The 23,776-nt window shown below is 35.5% G+C and overlaps 2 protein-coding genes across 2 annotated transcripts; one reads left to right on the top strand and one right to left on the bottom strand.

Moving 5' to 3' along the window:
• The first annotated feature begins 2,034 nt into the window (after nucleotides 1-2,034).
• Nucleotides 2,035-21,636, top strand: LOC110711027 (proteasome activator subunit 4-like). The gene is made up of 35 exons (XM_021889397.1): nucleotides 2,035-2,275; nucleotides 2,519-2,621; nucleotides 2,700-2,812; nucleotides 3,261-3,383; nucleotides 3,522-3,623; nucleotides 3,726-3,891; nucleotides 5,534-5,650; nucleotides 5,759-5,826; nucleotides 5,916-6,017; nucleotides 6,104-6,320; nucleotides 6,428-6,661; nucleotides 6,766-6,893; nucleotides 7,170-7,287; nucleotides 7,378-7,593; nucleotides 7,678-7,833; nucleotides 7,952-8,028; nucleotides 8,142-8,347; nucleotides 8,684-8,897; nucleotides 9,249-9,328; nucleotides 10,564-10,681; nucleotides 10,774-10,944; nucleotides 11,746-11,914; nucleotides 12,079-12,122; nucleotides 12,226-12,268; nucleotides 12,368-12,513; nucleotides 12,801-12,895; nucleotides 14,458-15,347; nucleotides 16,464-16,739; nucleotides 16,937-17,032; nucleotides 17,529-17,707; nucleotides 17,791-17,872; nucleotides 19,035-19,159; nucleotides 19,668-19,757; nucleotides 21,181-21,334; nucleotides 21,478-21,636. Exons 1-35 carry the CDS (start codon nucleotides 2,115-2,117, stop codon nucleotides 21,517-21,519), a joined length of 5,421 nt encoding a protein of 1,806 aa, XP_021745089.1. The 5' UTR covers nucleotides 2,035-2,114; the 3' UTR covers nucleotides 21,520-21,636.
• On the bottom strand, nucleotides 21,562-23,717 carry LOC110711030 (transcription factor MYB80-like). Its single transcript, XM_021889401.1, has 3 exons — nucleotides 22,759-23,717; nucleotides 22,488-22,617; nucleotides 21,562-22,398 (listed from the first exon to the last, which is right to left on the bottom strand). Exons 1-3 carry the CDS (start codon nucleotides 22,889-22,891, stop codon nucleotides 21,711-21,713), a joined length of 951 nt encoding a protein of 316 aa, XP_021745093.1. The 5' UTR covers nucleotides 22,892-23,717; the 3' UTR covers nucleotides 21,562-21,710.
• Between the last annotated feature and the right edge of the window lie 59 nt (nucleotides 23,718-23,776).

Here is a 23,776-nt window from a genome sequence, read left to right on the forward strand (position 1 = left end):
ATAGATATATTTCCACCCATTTTTTTTTGTTATGTAAAAATGAGTTAATACAACAAAAGTGTTTATTGTTTTACCTTCTCCCAACATTGAATTATGCACTTTTTTAATTACAAAAATTACTAATGTATGTGACTTGATAATTGCAAAATATACATGTTTCAAATTTCATAATTCCCATGAAGTTTTCATAATGCGAAAAGTATAGTGAGACGAAATGAGTCTTAAGTTAATATACATTATTTATCTTATATCACATTTTTAAATTTCAATGTCTTTAATTACCAAAAAAATATGAAAAATTGTTTAAATATCATACATTAGGATAAATAGAGACGAAGGGAGCAATGGTTATGAATTGGGTTTGACCATTGATAATATTTTTGCAACAATTTTCTCAAGCCAAACAACTATTTTTTTCACCAAAAATTTTCAATATAAAGTGGAACTTGTAATATTAAAAAATGCAAGCTCTAATTCTTATCATTAGTTTAAACAAGTTTATTAATTTCTACACTTAAACAAATTTCTAACTAAGCATACAAGTCATAATAGGTTTTTAGTAAACCATTATAACTGTTTAATATTAATTGAATGTCACATGTTAATTTGTAACACTTTTTAATGATCGAAAAATTAAATTGATGGAATTAAATACAAATGATAGATAAACTTGGATCCTTACTAGTGTTATAAGAATTTTATGTATGTTCCTAAATTGCTTAGAGGGTCGAGAATTCATGGTACAATAATCAAAATTTAATGAGCCTTTAATAAGGAAAAAGACTAGTAGTTGCTATTTAATTGAATGAAAATCTTTCTTTAAGTCATGTGTGTAGAAAATACTATCACAAAGGAGAAATTTTTGATTGTTTATTCGATTTTTGCATTTAGTTTTATTGAAAGAAGATTTTGCGTAAAGAGTGAGAAAAGTTAAATCGACATAGGCAATAAACAATGGTCGACAATAAAATGATAATTGAAACTGCATTATTTCCCACTTGCAGAAATGATTAATAATAGGTCAAATAATTTCGAAGAATGAAGTTGTTGGCTTATATTTGTAGATATATTCATTATATCATGGTTACACCTCTTAGCGCATTAAATGATCAAATCTTTTTAGCTTTGACATTTTCACTGATGAGGTATATTGGTCAAGGTGACATGCATTATATCTCATTAGTTTTATCAAAGCTTAGTTTGGGCGGAGATATGGAGTTTCGGATCAAAGTACAATGTTTACAAACTGTTGTTTTAATATCCCATAGGCCATAGCTAATTATATAAGCCAACTTGTTTCTTCAAAAAAAATAAAAATAAAAAAATATATATTTCAAGCCTATAGAAAGGTGTAAGACCAAAAATAAGTAAACTTGGAGAGAAAAGGATAGCATGTGATATTCAAAAAGTCCATTTCTTAGGCAACAAGTGAATGTAACTTGTATGAAAAAGAAAGTAATTAAAGTGGAAAATATGGTTTGAAAGTAAAAAAAAAAAAAAAAAAAACCAAAAAGGGAGGAAGACAAAAAAAAAAAAGAAAGATAAAAATGGGTTGCCCCCTCCCTCCACAGGGGCATAGATAGTAGAAGTCTAGTTTTCCCACCTTATTAAGGTATCAAAATCGAATCAGGCATGTATTCCCATTGCCAGAATAATTTATCCTAGGAAAACTTTTGTATACACCCGGTTTTCAGTAATTTACTGTATATCGGGTATACTTTTGTTAAATTTAGTGTCACTTTTGTCAAATTTAGTGTCACTTTTTGTCAAATTTATCAATGAAGCATAAATAACTCTTATATATGTCAGGGTAACTTTTGTGCGTTTTAGTGTAACTTTTGCACATTTTATTATCACTTTATAACGGATGCTCAGTAATTTACTTTTGTCTTTATCCTAAGGCTGCATATCCTAGTGGATGCTAATGCAAATATAAGTAGGAGGAAATAAAGAAAGACCGATTCTCCCGGTGACCAGTGAAGAGTGATTTGGTAATTTATTTATATATATATTAAGTGGATGGAGTGAGAAGAAATACATTGTGATTTTGATTAGGAGAAAGGGGGAAGTAGAGCACTCGTAATAATTTCAATTTCATCCTCGTAATACTGGAAATGCATCTCAACAATGCATGGCTTCCGGGTCCAATCCTCGAAGAATGTTGGAAAGAGAAGGCGGCTTTCTCCGGAGTCGTGAATTCACTCAAACTCTGCTATCTTCCTCAAGATCCAGATTCCGTCTACTCCACTCTCAAATGGATTTCTGTCCTTGACCTGTCTGTACCTTCTCTTCTCTCTTCTCTCTTCTTCTTTTTTAAATCAACAATCAACAATCAACAATCAACAATCAACAATCAACAATCAACCATCAACAATCAACCATCAACCTACCTACCTTGATCAAATAATTTCATTTTACCCCAATTATTTTGTAATCATCGAATTGTAGATTTCACAATCAACTTCAATTTCATCATGCATACAGTACTTGTTGATTCACAATAATCTTTTTGTTGCAGTTTTATCAAGGCTAAAAGTGACCTGTCCCTCGAGGATGTTGGTCCTCTTGTTCAACTTGGACTCGATATCTTCTATGCTTCTTCCGGCAAACTCTACGTCCAGGTATCCTTTTCTTTATTTCACTGATGAGGTATATTGGTTTTTTCCACTCATTTTCCTTTTTCCTTTTGCCTTCGTTAGGTTAGATGGGGCAATTTACTCGTTCGATTCATCAACAAGTTTAGAAACAAGTTATCTCTCACTCTTCACTGGCTCCCTCTTTATGACATCTTGCTCCGTACGCATTTCTCCAGGTATTTTTTCTTGCATCATCGTATTCACTCATATGCTTATAATATCAAATGTTGCCTCCAGATTATTCAATTTTCTTTGTGCTTTCTTCTGCTTTCGGCTACATAGTCACACTTATCGTCCTCTAAAACTAGTAATAAACACGTCTTACATCCGCCACTTTACTATTACATATCATACAGAGGGAAAACAATTATTAAATTAACTAGGCTCTTAATTTCTGATGCCTGGATTCTCAGGAATCACACATCATTACATTTATGCCCGTTCTTGCTATTCTTTCTTTTTCTGTTTTGCTTAATGTCTATGTGGTTTGTTAACTCGTATTTTTCATGCTAATCTGTACTAATTTAAGGCTCTGTCAGTGGATGCCACAATCTTTTTACTGGACTTGTTGTTATTCTCCTTTTCAAAGATCAATAATGTGATTTCGGAATATCTTTTCTACAGAAGTACCGGCCCAGAAGGATGGAGGATCAAACAGAGACACTTCGAGACAGTCACTGCTCTTGTCCGAGCTTGTAGGAGGTTCTTTCCCCCAAATTCTGCTTTGGAGACATGGTCTGAGTTTGGGTAATATTATCTAACCTGGTTCTGTTGTTTGTTTGATTAAGGCTTGACTTTGTTGGACATATTTTTTAGACAACTGTGTGTCTTTTTCATCTTTTCTACTATCTCATTCTGGCCATCATAATCTGTTTATGCTTGTAGCTCCCTTTTGGAAAATCCATGGCATAATTCAGCATTTGAAGGTTCTGGGTTCATCAAACTTTTTCTTCCTACTAATTTGGACAACCAGGATTTCTTCTCTCTGTAAGAATTTGGATGCTTAGGAATTTTCTATTATCTGTGGGTAATTATTAAATTCTTCTGTCTTGGATATATAATTCCCTCTTTTTTGCATGGCAATGGCAGGGATTGGATTGGGAAATGCATACAAGTATGGAATTCTATTCCAAATTGCCAGTTTTGGAACAGTCAATGGGCTGCTGTACTTGCTCGTGTTATAAAGAACTACGACACACTTACATGGGAGCCTTTATTGCCTGTACTTTTTGCTAAGTATTTGAATATGTTTGAGGTGAGATTTTGGGTCCCTAAGGGTATAATATTCTTGCACGCACCAAATTCTTTTCTTGATAAAGATAAATTTCAATTGTGAAAAAAGAGTGGGGTTTTCATTCAATTGAGCCAGATAGGACCAGGAGTCGTGTAAATTGGATAAGTGAATATCAGATGTTTATGAGACAATCTCTATATGTAGGTTTCATGCAAGAAAATCCCATTCCGACAAACTAAGGAACTTTTCCACCCACTTGTGAATAAAAGGAAGGAGATCTAATTGTGAATACAAATTTTCTCTTCTCATCGATGAGGAAACCCTTATAAGTAATCAATGACATTATTCAGTCACTCTAATTAAATCATTGATACTGAAATTATAAATCGCTTACTACTTTACTAGAAGTGATTGTGGACCACCCTTCACCACCTCTAATCCATTGATTAAAACACAGTCCTTGGTTTTCTTGGCAGCAATTAATAGCTGGCCAATGTTTGTTGGGATAAGTTGTAGACTGCAGAGCTGTAGTTGGATTACTGTTGTGCCTTCCTGATACCATAAAAGCGTTTCAAATTTGCTGGAAACCCTGGTATCTCAGATGACAATCTGCCCTTATAATTGTATAATATTGGAGAAAGCTGTCAAGAGAGTGTCCCTGTCTCAAGATCCCTGACCTTCCAATTGTTTTTTATTTTTATTTTTTATGTTTATTAAGATTCCTTGATACTTTTTAGCTCCTTACCCTAGCTTTAATTGCAACTCTACACCTTTGAGCTCTCCATCTTGTTTCTGCTTTTTTTTGGCTGAACTTGGGTCACGAACTCATGACTTACATCCAAACTCCATAGGGTATAGACTTGCCAACTTTGCACCCCCTTTTTCTTAGTAGACTGTTTAGGGTGTGATTAGGATCAGCTCAGTCAATTTTTTGAAGGTTTTGGTTTGGGACTTAAAATTGCCTTTCGATAAGTCAGCTGGCATATTCTGCTCTTGACAGCATGGCAAACCATAAAGCTAATACACTCCCTTTAAGTGCAGTAAATATGCATCCTTTATCTAATCATATGCTTAATGCTATGGAGCTTGATTCTTGATTAATTTCACACCAACTATGAGGTTGAAGGTTTTAGTTCCATGTATTTCATTCAAATGATTTGGGAGGCTTGGTAGTCATAGTCAGCCAGGGCACCTAAAGATAGGATTTGCATTTGCATAAGTTTTAGAATTTGCTTCTGTAAGTTTTATAGCTGCATGAAAGTCTGATAGCAAATTGACCACATTCACAACCACGAGAAAGAGAATACTTGCATAATTATAAAAATATGTTGTACTGAAAATACACCTAGTTATAGGTACTCCATACGTACAAGTTAGCACTTATTATCATGATCAACACTTTATTATCTGGGGTCACTCCAGCAAATCTTGCTTTTATGCATTCAAATATTCTTGCAGCATTAATTAGGGAACTTAATCAAATAATTAGATTATGTGGATTCTACATAACATAGGCATGACATGGTCCTTGTGGCATATCCACATATCCTTTTCTTTTTGTGGTCTCGGAAATCTGGGAAACTATTTTGTCCATATTACTTCACCTCTGGTTTTTCTGTTTCATTACCATGCTTGAAAAGAATGATGTCTTTGGTAATTCCAGGTTCCTGTGGCTAATGGTGCTAGTTCATACCCATACTCTGTTAATGTTCCAAGAAATACAAGGTTCTTGTTTTCCAACAAGACATCCACTCCATCTAAGGCCATTGCAAAATCTATTGTAAGATCAAGTGTACTTCATTTTTAAGTCTGTTCAACCTTAGAAGTTATTTCAATGTCTTTTTATATTGATCATACGTGGTGTGCTGTACTTCTTTATTTGATGCAGGTGTATTTACTTAGACCCGGGAGTTCAGCTCAAGAGCATTTTGACAAGCTTATTAATCTCTTGGAGCAGTGCGTAGTCTCATGCTTTTCTCTAAGTTTGTTACATGTCTAGCATCTTAATAGCAATAATGTGATGTACACTAATTTTGCTGTTTTAGATATTATCATCCTTCTAATGGTGGTCGCTGGACCTATTCGTTGGAGCGATTTTTGCTGTATCTGGTAATTATGTTTCAGAAGCGCTTACAGCATGAGCAAAAGTAAGGAATTCATTCTTGAATGATATCTTCCATGTCAGCAAGGGTCCTGTTATTAGATCTTATCACTTATAAGATTCTTCATGCAGGATATCTAATGGTCGCAGACGAACAGAGCTATATTTGGGAAAATCGGAGAGGATTTCTTTTGTCAGCACTGTGTTAAAGCTGATTGACCGTGGCCAATACAGTAAAAATGACCATTTATCTGAAACAGTTGCTGCAGCAACTTCAATATTGTCTTATGTAGAACCCTCTATGGTCCTTCCCTTTGTAGCCTCTCGGTTTCATATGGCTTTGGAGACGGTTAGTAGACTTACCACACATATTCCACCACAATATAAGATATGATACTTTCATGTAGAAAGCTAACCTTAGGAGTGGGCAATGAGATTCGTTTATCTTCTTTGTAGATGACAGCCACCCACCAGTTGAAAACAGCGGTCACGTCTGTAGCATATATTGGCCGGCCTTTGTTCTTCACATCTATTTCATCTTCAGTAGAAAGACCTGCTGATTCTGATGGTTCCTACTCATATGTTGATCTTTTGGTCATCTCATTATCCAATGCACTGCTGGGCATGGATGCCAACGATCCTCCAAAAACTTTAGCAAGCATGCAATTAATTGGTTCCATATTTTCAAATGTAAGGAGTGTGTCAGTAGAATTCACTAACTTAATTTATACTTATATCTGATTGTTTTACTTGATTATATCTGGTTGTTTTACGTCTGTGTTGAGTTCTGGCAGATGGCTGTTATAGAAGATAGTACTGATGACTCGTCGCCGGTTTTTGCCATCCGCTTTTCGGAGTGGCTTGATGAATTTCTATGTCGCCTGTTCTCTTTACTTTTACACCTGGAGCCAAATTCTGTCACGTAAGAGTTCATAGCAGTAATTATTTCTCACCATTGATAACATCCTTTTGGAATATTGCATTTGGTGGAAGGTCAAGTTATATGGGAGGCAGAGTTTTAAGTGAAATACTAGAAATCCTGAAATTAAGAATTCCAAGAATGATTAAATAGGAGTTCACGGAAAGTTGGAATACTATGAATATTACTTTCTTACTTAATTGGTTTTCAGCATGTATGCATGTTTGTCCATTATTTTTTACATGCAGCTGGAATCATTAGTTGTTTGGGTGGTGCCAGGAATGAAGGACTTAGTACCATGGCTACCTCTGGTACTTTTCTTGTTGAAGACGGTCCTTATTACTTCTGCATGTTGGAAATCTTGCTTGGAAGACTGTCAAAATCACTTTTCACTCAGGTCTTAGACTCTTAGCTGATAATCCTTCAGGCTTTTACTTCCTGCATTATGCTAAAGGGGATGCTATTCCAATTGATTTTTATTATACAGGCTTTGAAGAAAATTTCCAAGTTTGTGCAAACCAATGTACTCCCTGGAGCTGTTGCTGAGGTTGGACTTCTTTGCTGTGCTTGTGTGCACTCAAATCCAAAAGAGGCTGTTCTTCATCTTGTTATACCTATGCTATCAGCAGTTATATCATCTATGAAAGGGACCCCTAGAACGGGATTCATAGGAAGTCCTTTGGATCCATCTGTCATATGCAAGGTCTTGGTCTTTGCATTTTCTCCAATTTTTAATTCTAGTCTATATTCGGATCTCTTTTGGCTAAACTCAAGCTTAATCTTCCAGGCAAAACCTTCAATTTCTCCAGCTCTTGAAACTGCAATTGACTATCAGTTGAAAGTCTTGTCTGTTTGTATTAGTTACGGGGGCCCTCATCTTTTACGCTGCAGGGATCAATTTAAAGAGGCTATTGACCTAGCGTTTGAATCACCATCTTGGAAGGTTTTGTATTGGCTATTTCTTTGCCTTAAGTGTTATTGGGCTGTATATTAATACAGTCTAATAATATTTCTCAGAGTTCCATATTAAATTTGGCGGGTTTGTTTTTCTCGTGAGACAGGTCAATGGAGCTGGTGACCATGTACTCCGGTCTCTCCTTGGAAGCTTGGTGCTTTATTATCCAATTGACCAATACAGGTGTTCCCTTTATGGCTCTGGACATTCACATCCAAATGCACGTTCACAAAGAATTAGCTGATTCTTATCCTTTAATTTTGAGGTAGTTTATTTAACACAGATTGGTTCTGTAGGTGTGTATGGCAACATCCTGATTCCCCCCTCATGGAGAATTGGATCAGCACAAAAGATTGTTTAAGTGACAAACTCATCTACCCGAAATGGCATGTTCCAGTAGAGGAGGAAATTTTATTTGCAAATGAGCTTCTATCTCTTCATTTTCAATCAGCACTAGACGCACTAGTTACTATATGCCAAGATAAAGTTCATACTGATGCAGGTGATTGACTTCTTACTTCTGTCGTATGAAATTCGATATATATTAATAAACCATGTATTTGGTTTCCAATTGAGGTGTACTTATAAAAGTTATAGTTCTCCAGAATTTGCACTGATAGCTTCAGAGTTGGGGTCACAGTGTTGTCTTCTACTTTAACTTTCTACTATAGCAATTTTTGTTTGCTTTCACCAGATGTCCTGTTTATTTATTATCAAAATATTCTACTCGCTTTCCCTTTCTTATGACTTAAATCATGGGTCATCCTCAGAGATTTATATTGTGACTTCTGATCTAATTTCTGGAAGAGATATTTGACTAGGATGTTGCATTGTGTAGGAATTGAGAAAGACCATCTCAAGGTGACTCTTCTGCGGATTGATTCTTCATTGCAAGGCATATTGTCTTGCTTGCCGGATTTTGATCCTGTCACACCTGCTGATGCTGAAGATACAGTGCAAAGTTTATTCTTCCTGGCAGGTGCCGCAGGTGCTAAAGTTGGCAGCACTGAGATGCGAGTAAGAGCAGCTGAGGTCATACATGCAGCCTGTCGGTAATTACCTAAACTATCATTTATTTTGAGTATTCACTTTATAGGTTTCCCTCTTCCTCATCATGGATCCAGGACCATGATGCGCATCCCAGTCTCAGATGAATATATAGTTCAAAATTGTGTACATATATGATAAGTTAACTTTTGAACTATATTTTCATTTTTTCTGGAGTAAAAAAGAATTATATGTTCATAATAAATGAATTATATGAACTATATGTTTGTAATCTTTTCTATAAGAGAACAATGGAAGTAGAACATACAAATGAACCTGGAAAGACAAAAATATGTACTACTTCGTAATTGTTTTGTTATGTTATTGTGCTAAATTGCTTGGGTGGTGTTGGCCAGATACTTGTTGGAGGAAAAGCCAGATGATAGCATATTACTGATTCTCATTATCCGTATTATGGATGCTTTAGTAAATTTTGGTAAGATTTCTGATATGCTAAATGATATAGATACCGTTTTTAACTACATTATTCTGAGCTAAACTGAATTTATTAAAACTTTATGTTCTTGATCGATTATATTTCTGCCAAATTTAATTAAATTTTGATGTCATAATTGCTGAAATTTTCTTATAATTCTTCTTTATATTTGTTGTTATTATTCTTTCGTTTTCTTGGGTCACTGGCCATCCGCCGGGAGTTTCAAGGTTTAATACCGATATTTTAGCAACAAATCGAATAAGTCTCAGTGTAGTGCTTGGTGTATTGATCTTTTTTTGGAAAGGGAGTGTGTGCGGGTTGTTTAATTCAAGAATAGGCTGGATTCAACCAACTGTAACTCTACCGCTTTTTCTTTATAAAAAATTAGGGCGAAAGTTGCATGATTTCACGAATGACTTCTGAAATCAATTATAAATTTAGAAATCATATGTAAGAACTATAGAATTTTGGGATTTGTTGGTAACTATACTTTGATTCTCTATCAACCAATAATAATAATGTGGGATCATTACCATAACATGGTTAAAACTTAAATTGTTTGAAGTCCAGATACAGCAGGGTATTCTTAGCACTGGTTTAAAATATTAAATAAAAAATTATAATATTATAGACCAAGTGGGTGTCAACCCTCAATTCTATTCAAACTGTAGGGTTAGAACCAAAGATTCCATGACCCAAAACCCCTTTGAATCTCTCTCATACCCCTCCCCGCCCTCTCAAAAAAAAAAAAAGGTTAAGATACACAATTTTTCTTAGTAATATATAAAATCATGGATGATCTAATTTGCTAAAAAAATTGAAAGACAACTGTTGCTTTAATCCCAACCTTTTTTATAAATTTTGAACCTGCACTACTCACCTTATTTTTTAATCAATACTTACTCACTGTCCTTAATCTCTGTGAAAAAAGTAGATCTTAACAAAATTTGGAATGCAGAAGAGTATGATTTAATTGCTTTTAACAATATACGCTTTTTACTAAAAATACAGTAATTCCTCTCCTTCTGAGTACACCACTAAATAGCCAGTGGAACTAGCTTCCATATTTTCCTTATGTTATAATTGTATGGAGTAATTGATTGCAAAGTCTGAAATTTCTTGAAATTGTATTCTAACAAACTGATATGACTGAAATTATTCCTTAAGTTGAAAAGAAAATTATGTTTGCATTATTTTGACAATTTTTGGTTATTTTGTTTACTCTGTTGTTATAGGAAGTCTTGAATATGATGAATGGGCGAATCACAGGCATGCTTGGAAATTGGAATCTGCTGCCATTGTAGAACCTTCAATAAACTTTCTAACATCTTCTCATTCTAATGGAAAAAGAAGGTGATTTTTCTTCTTTTTTATTACTTGCTCCATTCAATGCATCACAGTCTCCAGTTTCTTCTCTCTAATTGCTGTTGAATATTTCAATCCAGGCCACTCTGGGCTCTTGCTGACAAGGCATACATGCACAACACGTGGAGAGCATCTCAGTCCTCTTTTCATTTGTATCGTACCAGTGGGAATTTCTCTCCATCAAGTCATGCAATTCTTCTCATGGATGATCTTCTAAACCTAGCTTTGCATAGATATGAAACTGTTCGCTCGTGAGTTCCCATGTTCTTTTTTCCTTTTTTTTTTCGTCTCAATCACATGATGATATATTTTTAGCTTAAGATTGGATTAGTATGACTATTGAAACTTGACTATGGGACACTTTCCATAAGTTTACTTGGATTGAGGAGCTGTAGGTGAGTGCCTGCACCCTAAGGATGTTGAGATCTTGGTTATTTTAGAATGATCATAACCATTGGGTATAGTTTGCGCCTCCTTTCCCCTTCACTCATCTGCTGTCTAGATTCGTGTTCCTCCATCTACTGGTCTACCCCACCAGATCTATCTATTGGAGGGTCTCTAAATTCGTTATAATGAAGCTTTCTTGCCATTGAATTGAAGTGTTGTGTGCTGCTTCATAATTTTCTGAAAGAGGAGAAACAGTTCAGTACAGGCTGCTAGGCAATGTATTTAGTAGGAAATTTTTTAAAGTTTTGGCAATTTGGAGAGCAATATACTAGACAACATTTGCTAGATCAGCAACTCTTTGGACTGACTAGGTAATGGGACTACCACTTTCATAACCTGTAGTTAGAGATATCATAGTCCTCCTCACTTGTGGATACTTATCTAGTGTTCTTTGCTCTAAGATTTTCCTCTAGAACTGTAACTGTTAAAAAAATCCACCCTTTCTTTCAGTTGAATATTTGATTGCTTTATTGTACCTTATTACGATTTCCCTCCTCCCTCCCCTTCAAACATAAAGAAGAAATTCTTGTTCATCGCTTATTTCCCTCTTTTTTTAATCAGCCAGGTTTTGATCTTATTTGTTTCTGTATTCAATTGCTAATCAGACTTGCTGGCAAGAGCCTCTTAAAGATGTTGAAGAGATGGCCCTCTATGGTCTCAAGGTGCATGCTTGTCTTGACTGAGAATTTATCAAACCCCAGTTCACCTGAATACACTGTTCTTGGGTCTTGCACCATTCTATCCAATCAAACAATTCTCAAGCATCTGACAATGGTAATTCAAGAATTTTTTTTTATTTTTTTTCATTTTTTTTATGTATAAGATATTTTTACAATGGCTCAAATATTTTAATGGCTTTTTCACTTGGGCCACTTGGCAATGTTTGTTGTGAAAAAAAAATTGATGTTCTCTAATAATTTCCTCTGGTATATATTCAGGATGAAAAGGCATTTACTTCTTTCATTCTCGGCATTTTGAAGAGGTATTTTGGCATATGTTAGTTTGTGTGTTGCTTTGTACTCTCCCTTTTTTTGGGGAGTATTATTACTCTGCCTTCGTCTTATTCATCTGATTTTCTTGTTTAGTGCGCATCACGAATCCCTTAAAGCTCAAAAGGCAATCACTGAGGTAATGTCATGCAAACTTAATTACTCTGTGTTTGCCCTTGCATGTATGTGTTTAAATGGCAGCCTTTCCTTATTGAGCTTTTCTCCTGATTGATCGCAGCTTTTTGTAAAATTCAATATTCTTTTTGCTGGAGTACCTAGAAATATTTTCAAGACATCAGATAGCCAGTCAGATGGGCAAATTTTTGCAGACTTAATTTCTCAGATAGGTTCAATGAGTTTTGATACAAATGGTTTGCATTGGAGGTAAATTGTTATTTCATGATTCTGATGTGTGCTACAATTTGAAATCTGTAATTCTCAATTGTGAAGCAAAGGATTTTAACTAAATTGTAATTGGTTTTTTGGTAACGCTATAAGGAAACCTTTATTTTATTTTTTTTCAACTTGCTCTTTTCTGTAATTAGCAAGAATTTACTTGGTGAACACGTTACTTTTTCCGGTAATTAAAGTCAAATTTTGATCGGACTATTATTCATGATCTTGATATTGATTTGAGATTTTTTTATTAATTATTTTTTTATACCTTTCAGGTACAATCTGATGGCCAACAGAGTTTTGTTATTAGTGGCAATGGCATCTAGGAACGATCCACATTCTTCTACAACATTTTTAAGCGAAACTGCTGGTGAGTGAGCTTTAAGTTCATGCATCCTGCTATATATGTAAGGCTAGTACTGGAAAATGCATATTAATATTTGGTCGTTATTCAATTTGAGTTGTAACCTACTGTTTATCAACTATTATTAGGAATGAACTAGCCACAGCCATCAAAAATAGAATGTATAAGCTATTGTTTGTGAAATAATGGCCACTTTTTCTGGCTTTTGAAGTTATAAATATGCTGATATACACTTTTTGTGTACCATATAACTTGACTGGAATTTTTATCACAATTGAAAATTTAATCTAGAGAAACTCTTATAACTTGTATTTATTAAATTTATTGCGTAATTAATGACAATAAAAAAAACATAGATGATGATGATGAGATTGATGACTACAACAAAATATTAATATGAATGCCTTTATAGTTTTAGAAGCTCCCATCTTGGGTAGGATAAGAGGGGTTGGATGTAAAGCCTTAACCGATTGTTTTGAATTCACTTTGATTTTGTATGTAATGGTTGTGCTAATCTACAGTGATTAAAAGTGTGAATAGTTAAATGAGCCATTATACTTTAGCCCTTTATTATAATTTAAAATTCAAAAAAATGATGAGGGTTTTTGACTCCATTGCTAATAAACATAAACACCTAAATGACACATAATATAACTCTTGCTCAGGGTGAAGTCATTTGAAGGCATCTGAATGTGGAAGGAAATTTTAAAAAGAAGTTAAAAGGAAGTGTTACAAGTGCATATGGAAATCCTCAATTGTCATTGTGACCATTAATGACATTAGAGAAAAGATATGGAATCCAAGTTAGGGATTACCCTATAAGTGATACAATGGAGACATAGTATAGTATTTTGAAAGAAAAGGTGTGGGAATCAAAAATTCAAAACCTTGTAATTTCTTGCCAGAAGTTAGGAAGGCTTTCAGGATCAACAGAGATCATAGAGCATTGCAGAAGAAGTCTCTTTTGAAGCTTAGGATGCATCTATGACGTAATAATTAATAATATTCATTGCCTATTTTATTGGTTTCAGCCTCTTGGGTACAGCTGTAGGCTATCCATGTCCGAATGTCTGATTTTGTCAATGCCCATAAATTTAGCACAATCTCTGAATTTTGGACATAGGTATGGGGATATAACATTTTGGATATTGTTAGGATCAAGTGGCGTCTTGATGAACTAATTTCAAAGACATAGCTTCTTAGATCCTAAGTGGTTGATGTAATATTTTTATAGTAATTGCTCCTTAGGTGCTTAGGATTTAGGATCAAGTGGGGTCTTGATGAACTATTTTTAAAGACTTGGCTTCTTGGATCCTTAGTGGTTGATGTAATTTTTCTATAGGAATTGGAGGGGGATGTTCTTGTTCTTACTCTTGGGATCTTAAAAGGCATCATATGAACCCAAGCTATAAGGCCTTAAATTATCCATATCTGGACTTGTTTATTAATGGGGTTTAAAGAACTAATTCTCTTTTTGTTAAATGCTGGTGATATCATCTTAATTAATTTGTTCTATGCTTTATGATATCATCACCCATGCCAAATATGTTTTTTCATTTCCTTTTCAGGGCATTTTTTGAAGAATTTAAAAAGTCAACTTCCTCAAACTAGAATTCTTGCAATCTCTGCTCTCAATACATTATTGAAAGAATCACCTCATAGAATGTCAGCTAAGTCTTCCTCAGAAAAGGTTGAAGGGATTACCCAATCTTCTGTTGAAAGAGCTTTAGTTGAAATATTTCAGGAAGAGGGATTTTTTAATGAGACCTTCAACAGCCTCTCCCATGTTCATATAATTAGTGATGGTGAAACCACTTCTAGGGGAAATCATGGGAACTCTTCCTTTCAGAGTGTAGCTGATAAATCAATTACCTTTTTTTATTTTGACTTCACTGCTTCTTGGCCTCGGACTCCTAGCTGGATTTCTTTGTTAGGAAGTGATACTTTCTATTCAAACTTTGCTCGAATATTTAAGCGGTTGATTCAAGAATGTGGAACCCCTGTGTTACAAGCTCTGAAAAGTGCGTTAGATGAATTTGGGAGTTCTAAGGAGAGATCTAAACAATGTGTTGCTGCTGAGGCTTTTGCTGGAATTTTGCATTCTGATGTAAATGGTCTCCTTGAGGCATGGGACAATTGGATAATGGCTAAACTACAGGATATCATTATGGCACCGTCTGTGGAATCTGTGCCTGAGTGGGCATCTTGCATACGCTATGCTGTGACTGGGAAGGGAAAGAACGGTACACGGGTTCCTCTTCTAAGGCAGAAAATCATGGATTGCCTGCTTACGCCTTTGCCCCAGACTGTGACTACTACTATTATTGCGAAACGCTATGCTTTTCTAGCAGCTGTGTTGATAGAAGTGTCACCTCCAAAAATGCCAGAAACAGAACTACTGCTTCACAACAGACTGTTGAAGGAGTTGCTGATCAATATGAGTCATTCATCTGCACAAGTAAGTCATCCATTAGTTGTATTTTCTTTTAAAATAGTTCTCTCAGGATAATCACACATTTTCATATGCTGTTGAGTCTGAAAGGTGTTTCTCTTATCAGCTTTGCCTAGAGCTGAGCTTTAAAAGTCCATATATGCTAGGATTATTCCTTTTTTTGTTTAATTAAATAGATTATATCTAGCTGCTTCTTCATTGGCATCTTTGGTACTTGATGGAAGTTTTATGCCGATTATTCTAGATCTCAAAGGAAGGGTCTTCGTGACATGTCTTTATATTTTATATCATAATTTATCAATGGCTGAGGCAGAAAATAGTGAGGGAAAACAAAGCTGATAATTCTTTATTAGAAGCAAGTGGAAAAATTTGTAAGGACGACTTCCAAAAATCCTGATATCGGGAAGGATAGATCTCCCAATTTTTATTGGCAGAAACTGAGCCCATTCTCAATGTGGATTTGTGCTTGGATCACATTTGTCCTGATAACCTCTGCCACCTATGTTATGAAAGATACTGTCTACAGATATGAAGTATCTGCGGTCCATCTATGTGTTGTAGATCACGTAGCTTCATTGTTTCTGTGTGAAGATTTCATTTACTACATTCTTTTCCTCTATTAGGGATGTGTAATTCTGCTTTCGATTGTTGTTGCTGTTTTTCAAGCTTGTCAACTGTATTTCTGACAGTAGACAGTGATAGGGAATTGTTTGTGTTAAGTTTCAACTCCTAACATTGACATTGTGGTGACTGGCTGATTGCTTTAGCAATGTTTAAGTTTGTTACCATTCAGGAGCTAATCTGTTGGTCTTTTTCATTGTAGGCTTTTGCTTTTGTGACACATCATATGTTTGTGGTGAAGTGAGGAGTTGTAATGTTCATTTTTCCTTTTTCTTGTTTTACCATATGCCAAAAAAAATTTCATTCTCTTTAGAACTCAAGGATACAGAGGTACAATCCTATAGAACAGATCCTGTTCAAGTAAGGTCGTAAAAATTTCATTATCTCTATGTCATGGAGCTTTTGACTGATTGCTGTCATGTTGGCTGCTTAAATCCTATGACTGCATGTGAGGGTTTGTCTCTTCCTTGTCCGTTCTGACTATAACTTTAAATGGTACAGGTGAGGGAAGCTGTGGGTGTTACCCTTTGTGTGTTATGCTCAAATGTTCAGCTCCACAAATTGTTTGCTAGTTATTGTTCTGCCCAAAACGGAAGCAGTGGTGTGGAAGATGATTTATTTGGTGGTAGTTGGAATCAGCTTTTATCAGATCAGGCTACTGAACGTGCCATTAGAATCCAGAAAACAACTCATTCTGACCATATGAATTCAGGAGAAGTAGTTCCAGAAAATGGGATTATAAATGATTCGGATGAAGATGTAAAATGGATGGAAACGGTAATGATTGGAACTTCGTTGCTGTAATTCTCTTTATTGATGACTTGGCTTTGTTGGGGATGGAGGAAACTGAACATAACAGCCTCTGTTTTGGAAAAGGCTGGGTTTGCCTTTGCCAACTGTGTCATGAAATGATTGACTGATGTTTCTATACTTAAGATGGTCATTCCTCTAACCAATGATTTCAAAATGTGCAGTTATTCCATTTTGTTATTTCTTCGCTGAAGTCAGGTAGATCATTGTATTTGATGGAGACAATTGTCGGCATTCTTTATCCCGTAATCTCATTACAGGTGCAAAGTGATTTCTTGCTTGTCTTCTTTTCCTTCCTGTATGTTTAGACTTATCTGCTGATGGTCATCCTTTTCTGTTCCAGTTGGACCTGTAAATGTCTCATTAGTTTAGTGGTAATGTCACTGGCAGTATAGCTAGTATTTAAAAAGATGAAAAAATGTCAAAAATCTGGTTAAAATGGTCTTGCATTGGTCATAGGATAATTGTCATAATTCTATACTGTGATTGCTGACTTGCTATATCCTCTTTTATCTTTTCTAGGTTTCTCTCATCTGTATTAATGTATGAATAAAGCTCTTATATCGTAACTAGCTATCTCATTGCCTTTTCGTCTTACGGTAAAGAGGAAAGGGTCGAAGAACCTTTATGTCACTAATCTGTATCTTTACACATCAAACTATGTAGTGGAGATTAGGTGAACTCTGATTTCTAGAGTCCTGTGAAAATTTTGATGATTTGAGCATGTCAAATAAGGTTTATCTTTGGATTTTGAAGGATACATCAAATAAAGATTTATCAACATTGGCAAAGGCTGCTTTCTCGTTGTTAAAATGGAGTGTCTTTAGAGAACCACATCTCCAAAAGGCTGTTGCTGTTATCCTTAAGTCAGCTAATGATTCTAATTGGCGGATCAGATCTGCTACATTGACATATCTTCGAACATTTATGTATAGGTAATGTTGAGGCAATGTCATGCATGAGTTTTTCTGATCATAATTATTTATATGGTCAATTTCATCCGTTTTACTCATAACAGGCACAGTTTTGTCCTTTCACATGATGAAAAGCTACAGATTTGGAGAACTGTTGAGAAGTTACTCATTGATAGCCAAGTGGAGGCAAGTTCCTTTGTTCTTATAAATTACAATATTTTCTTTTCCCGGTGGGTTTTAATTGTAAACATGCTCATGCTCAATTTGTGCACCAAGAACAGGAATAGAATCAGCAGACAGATGTTTCTAAAGCAGGGATGTATTGGGGTTGTCTTGACATTATGATTCTAAGGAGAGAGAGTTTATATGATATATTGCCTTTTTTTTTTTTTTTTTTTTTTTTGTGTTCCAAACTTAGCAAATTCTGTACAACAGAAGCAATTTATGCTGGTGGTGCCTGGTTAAGATGTGTTTTTTTTAGTAAACTGTGTGGAAGGAATATTATGAGAGATAAGATCATGAAAAGAAGTATAGACATGGAAACACACTTGGGGTTGGGGAATTAAACAATTATCACCAGTTGCAAGTTTGTGACATATTAAGAGAATTATTGAAGGGTTCTCCTCAAGCTTAGTAGTATTGGACACTTGAATTTCTTTCGTACATATTCTTAAAGACCGAATTTTTTGCAAGTTTGTTAGAGTGATTATGTATAATTGTTTCCTTCCAAGTTATCTACAGCATACTCGTTGCTTGTTTTCCTTCTTGTTTTGTATACTTGTGGCTCACATGGCCGCCTTGTGTAACATGCAAAGGATGGGTTACTAGGTTAACTCGTATAACCTCTTCTATTCTTTGATTGCTTCACATCTAAGTTAGTCTCTCTAATGTTCACTGCTGCATCTCATTCTTTGTATCTCTGTTATCCAGAATTTTATCATGCTTAACCCAGCTATTGTACGTAGTTCATAGCTGGAATGTTTTAACATAAATGAGTAAATAACCAACATCTGGAATCATGTAACATGAGGAGTTGTATAACTCTTGGGATATATTCACTTTCAATTTGTGTGGCAGCTTTCACACAAGGCACTTTGCAGGCTATATCCCTTCTCTAGCTCAGCTATTATGCTTAGGTCCTTTGTTTGATCACATACATCCATTGATACTTTTGTGCAATTGCTCCAAGATACTCAAAAGCCTTGCATTGAATTATACCTTGTTCACTTGTTAATTGTGTGTTCTTCTATTCTGCTTCTAGTCTCAGCAAATCTGACTTTTATGTTGTAATTTTTACGGCATGATTATATTGTGTTTTATTTTTCTCCTGATAATTAATTGGTTTCAGGTACGAGAGCATGCGGCGGCAGTTTTGGCTGGGCTAATGAAGGGTGGAAATGAAGTTCTTGCAGGAGACTTCCGCGAAAGGGCGTATACAGAGGCAACTCTTATTCTCAAGAAGAGAAAACAAAGGTTGGATCTTTGATAAGCCTTTGGTTTGAAATTTGTCTTCTGTGAATTTTTGTTGTGTATTTCTCTCATTCTACTTAGGTTGTGCATGTTTTCATTGTATTGAGAGGATTAAGGTGGTCTCTGGTATCTGATGAGATTCAGCTCTTGAATGAAAATTATATCCTTTGCATCATCTTGTTTTCATTATAACCTCGGCCGGTGATTGTTCATAATGTGTAATTGTTTAGATGGTCTTCTAGCTTCGTTTCTTCTTGCTTTGGATGTTGAGAAGTTCTTAACGAGCAGAAAATTCTGCTAGCGATTATCATAATTTATGTATTTCGTCATTGTTTTTCTTCTATTCTATCTTATATCGATGTGGTCAAGTCTTATATGATTAAATGTTTCAGAACTGCCTATGAATACTTAATGGTGCATCTGATGCACCAATTCTTTCAGGTGTCAGTGCATTTTTTGTTAAATATGTTATGTAAATGCACTTTTAACCTATTATCTCTTTGTGAAACAGTCGAAGAGATGGCTATTCTGTTGCTTCTGTTCATGGTGCTGTGCTTGCGCTGGCAGCTGGTGTCTTGTCTGTTCCATATGATATGCCAAGGTAAATATGGAAGTTCCTAATTTAGAATTTTTCAAATGTTGCTGCCAAATTTTATAATCTGCTGCCATAATTTTGGAGATGTCTAGTTTCCATTTTACTGTCTAAAAGAGGGGTACTGAAGTCTAAATGCTTTATGTTGCTTGTAAATTCTCTTCAGATTCAGTTCTTTATTCCTTTGAAGGGATATATTCTCTCTTTAAGTTCTCTCCTGCTGGAAGTCATTTGTATTAAGGGTTCCAATTCCATTTGTTTTGTTTCTACTGATAATTCATCTTGAAATACTAGGATCCAACTTGTTATCATTGATGCTTACTATAAATGAACCTTTATGGCAAAGAATATTAGTCAATTGAAATAAAAGAAAAATAAGTAAAAAGGTTTCTCACATTCTCATTAGTCATACAACAAATCGATGATTCAAATAAGTTGAAAGTTTTCCGTTGGTCATGCAAATTAATAGATGATTTAGAACTCGGTTGGTGCCTTATTTTTTGTAAGTCGGGGAAAAATAAAACGAAATGATCTATTAGTCACTGAGAAAGAAACACAGTACGTGGGTCATTTATAAAAAAAGAGGGGGGAGGGGAGTAGATATAAAATCCTTTTCAGCAAATTAGTTTTATACCATAATTACGAGACAATTGGGAAGGGATGAAAGATACAGTTATATTTTAGCTATTCAATTTTGTTTGGAAATTACGACTTCACTGTTGAGCATGGTAAATTGAGACATCATCGAATTTATACATACAGTTAGGAACAATTCCGCTTAAATAAGTTATACATACAGTTAGGTAAATGCTTCGGCCTGAGTTTGAAAAGTCTGAAGAATTTGAAACAGAGAAAATATATTAATCTGTAGAAAGTTAGGTTAGTAAATTTTTGCCTTACTGTATTTTGGTGATTTTTAATCCTTTTTTGTATATTAAATATATTTGCCGTGTAATCTATTAGCCAAATTGTAGTTTTGGGTGTAATTTAATCATATGAACTACACTTACAAGATTCAAACATGCTCAAAGAAGAGAAAAAATTATATTAGCACGGAGAGAGAGTTATTGAGTTGCTGCAAGAGAAGCTTTGTCCATGTAGGTTGCAGTTCCAATATATCCTCACCTATGTCCCTGGGTTGCACTACATTATGGCAAAATTCTGAGTGTGCAGACTAATTAGGGGTTAAATGCCCTTACAAATCCTTTTTTTAAATTTTTATATTTATATGTCAACAAAAATACAAAATAGGTCTCAGCAATTTTTTCTATTACTCTGAAATATGGGGATTGGTTGACTTCGGTCTCTGGTGATTTAATATATGCATCTGCCTCTATTTAAGTTGCAGTTGTAAGAGCTTGATTTTGGCTGCATTTCTGTGGTCTTTTGACTTGAACGAACCATGGTTGTTAAATTTAATCTTTTGTTTCAGTTGGTTGCCTGAGCATGTTACCTTATTGGCTCGCTTTGTTGGTGAACCGTCACCTGTGAGATCAACTGTTACTAAAGCTGTTGCAGAGTTTCGAAGGACTCATGCAGACACATGGAATTTTCAAAAAGATCAATTTACTGAAGAGCAGCTAGAGGTATCTGAGTTTTGTAGTTATTAAATTTCTACTGACTAGACCTTTCAGCAGACATTGTTCGATACCTCAAAAAATGATATTGTTTAATATTATTGTATCTTTCCCTAACCGCAAGCTTACATCTACTGTTTACCACATTGCAGGTTCTTGCTGATACATCATCCTCATCATCGTATTTTGCTTGAACTTTCACTCACAGGATTAGGCTATAGATGGGTAATTATATATATTCGTCCATAAATGTAGCTTATTTACAGTTGTAGTATCAGGTTGAAGATTAATGAAATACATTATTTCTAAAAGACTGGCTATGCAATCTCCTCCCCCCCCCCCCCCCCCTTCTTCTATTTTTTCCCCCTTTACTATCTGGGAAAGTCTAGACCATGGGGTTCATTAGGTCATTGGATGGTAAATCCCACAAGATACTGTCGGTACTAAATATGCTGGATCCATTTCTAATCTCCTTTCCACCTTCAGACTCTTCTCCATTTTCATCTTCGAGTTTCAAGTGCCCTAGTTGGTCTCCTGCTGTGGAGCACATGCTTTGGTTCCATGGTGATCCATCTTCTTCAGCAATGTAAGCAGATTGACCATACTGAAAAGCAGTAAATGCATTACAGCCCCCATTGACATGAGTTTGTGTTGCTCCTACAGTTGTTTCCCAAGGCTTGTTTGAGATTATCATGTCTGGCTGCTGTATTGCCCTTGATAATCCAAGTTTGATCTTCTCTACGGTATCTTCCTTGGCGTCTGGCTTAGTACTCATACCATATGTGGCATTCATATTTCCTTGTGAACTGCTAGGTTGCAGCTGGAAGTCAATTCGCTTCTTGGTGAGGAGATGGAGCATTTCATCCTTGAAACACCCAAGGGCTGCCTCAGTTAGATTGGCAACCTGTGGGGGTCCTAGTGTGGTTGCAATCTCAGCCATTAGGTGAGAGAAAGACTTGTGCGTAACTGGATCAATTCCCATGCCTGTTAACTTCTTCTTTAGCTTGGTATTCCAATGGTTTTTGACATCATTATCAGTGCGACCAGGAAGTTGAGCAGCAATGAGTGACCATCTGAAAAATAAAAATTCCTAGGTTATGCATCAGAGATTACTGCAGTAGTGTGGGAAAAAGGACCTTTAGGATGTGGTTTGTGTTGGTACCTGTTGCCCACAACAGCATGAAGCTTCATTATGGTTTCTTCTTCTGCTTGGGAGAACTGGCCATGCTTAAGGTCAGGTCTTAGGTAGTTTGTCCATCTCAGCCTACAACTCTTTCCGCACCTTTGGAGACCTATGTATGTATGGATTGGCAATGGTTAATGAGAACACAATAAGTCGGTAACAATGATTGCAAGTGCTATCCAGGGTTTGGTTTATCAGTTGAAAAAAACAAAAAAAAAAACAAAAACAGAGTAAAGATAGAGAATCTAACCAGCATTCTTAGGAATAAGACGCCAATTACGGGTGCCATGTTGGGCGATGTAGGAAGAGAGTTTGTTGTCTTCTTCGGGAGTCCATTGGCCTCGTTTTACGTTTTCCTTCTCGCAGCAAGGAATTCTACCCATGTTTGATGTGTTAAATAATGGTGGGTTATATTGAAGAAACAGGGAAAGCTTGGTGTGGTAGCTAGTTAGGGAGCTGAATTAGTGATAATAGCAGTGAGTAATAAGAATTAAGGAAATCGAAAAAGAAAAAAGAGTAGAAGAATTGGTATAATAGCGAAAAAGAGAAAAGATTAAGAAGTGTTAATAAGAAAAAGGTAATTAAGAAATAGTACTATATAGGGTGAAGGAAAAGAGAGAGTAATAAGAAAAATGAAAGAGGAGGTGAAGAAAAGAGCAGGAAAGGTGCATGAGTTGATTAAAGAATTCAACGCCATTGAGAGTGTGTGAGAGGAGAGGCTGGTAGCTCACCCACAAGACACCTGGTCAACACACACATCACACATCATACAACACAACACATCTCTTCTCTCTCTCTCTCTTTCTCTTTCTCTCTTTCATTTATGGATTTCTGGGATTCATTCTTGCACGAGTGTGTTAGTTGGCTTTCAGATTTCCCATCATACTTTCTTTCTCTTGTTTCCTCATCCACACGTGCGGCGGTTATTTTGTCAGTTTTCTCCCTATATACTTGGCGGGTAATCTTGGGCTGCCAATCATTACATAATAATACTATTTCCTGCCTTCTTCAGATTACAGTAATACTTTATTTGTTTGCTACGATTATATTGCTGCGAGTTTAATGCGTATATGAGATTACCTCTGAAATACTTACTGTCCCATAAACATGAACATAAAACAGATAGTTGGGATATGTCATGTATATGTATAACTAGGTTCCATTAGGCAAAGCTCAGCTTAACTTAATGTGTCGACTTGTCCTGCACCTAATGTCTATTAGAGGTTTATTTGTCTTACAAACTCAATGCCTATTATTTGTCGCTTAGG

This window comes from Chenopodium quinoa, unplaced genomic scaffold (genome assembly GCF_001683475.1).
Source record: "Chenopodium quinoa cultivar QQ74 unplaced genomic scaffold, ASM168347v1, whole genome shotgun sequence".
NCBI lineage: Eukaryota > Viridiplantae > Streptophyta > Magnoliopsida > Caryophyllales > Amaranthaceae > Chenopodium > Chenopodium quinoa.

What these genes read in the sequence shown, in the direction of transcription:
- LOC110711027 (XM_021889397.1), top strand. Translation starts at nt 2,115, where the DNA reads ATGCATCTCAACAATGCATGGCTTCCGGGTCCAATCCTCGAAGAATGT. An exon ending in TTGGTTCCATATTTTCAAAT is followed by an intron (nt 6,662 to 6,765) that starts GTAAGGAGTGTG and finishes GAGTTCTGGCAG; the next exon opens with ATGGCTGTTATAGAAGATAG. An exon ending in GTCATACATGCAGCCTGTCG is followed by an intron (nt 8,898 to 9,248) that starts GTAATTACCTAA and finishes GGTGTTGGCCAG; the next exon opens with ATACTTGTTGGAGGAAAAGC.
- LOC110711030 (XM_021889401.1), bottom strand. Translation starts at nt 22,891, where the DNA reads ATGGGTAGAATTCCTTGCTGCGAGAAGGAAAACGTAAAACGAGGCCAA. An exon ending in TCTTATTCCTAAGAATGCTG is followed by an intron (nt 22,618 to 22,758) that starts GTTAGATTCTCT and finishes ATACATACATAG; the next exon opens with GTCTCCAAAGGTGCGGAAAG. An exon ending in CATGCTGTTGTGGGCAACAG is followed by an intron (nt 22,399 to 22,487) that starts GTACCAACACAA and finishes TTTATTTTTCAG; the next exon opens with ATGGTCACTCATTGCTGCTC.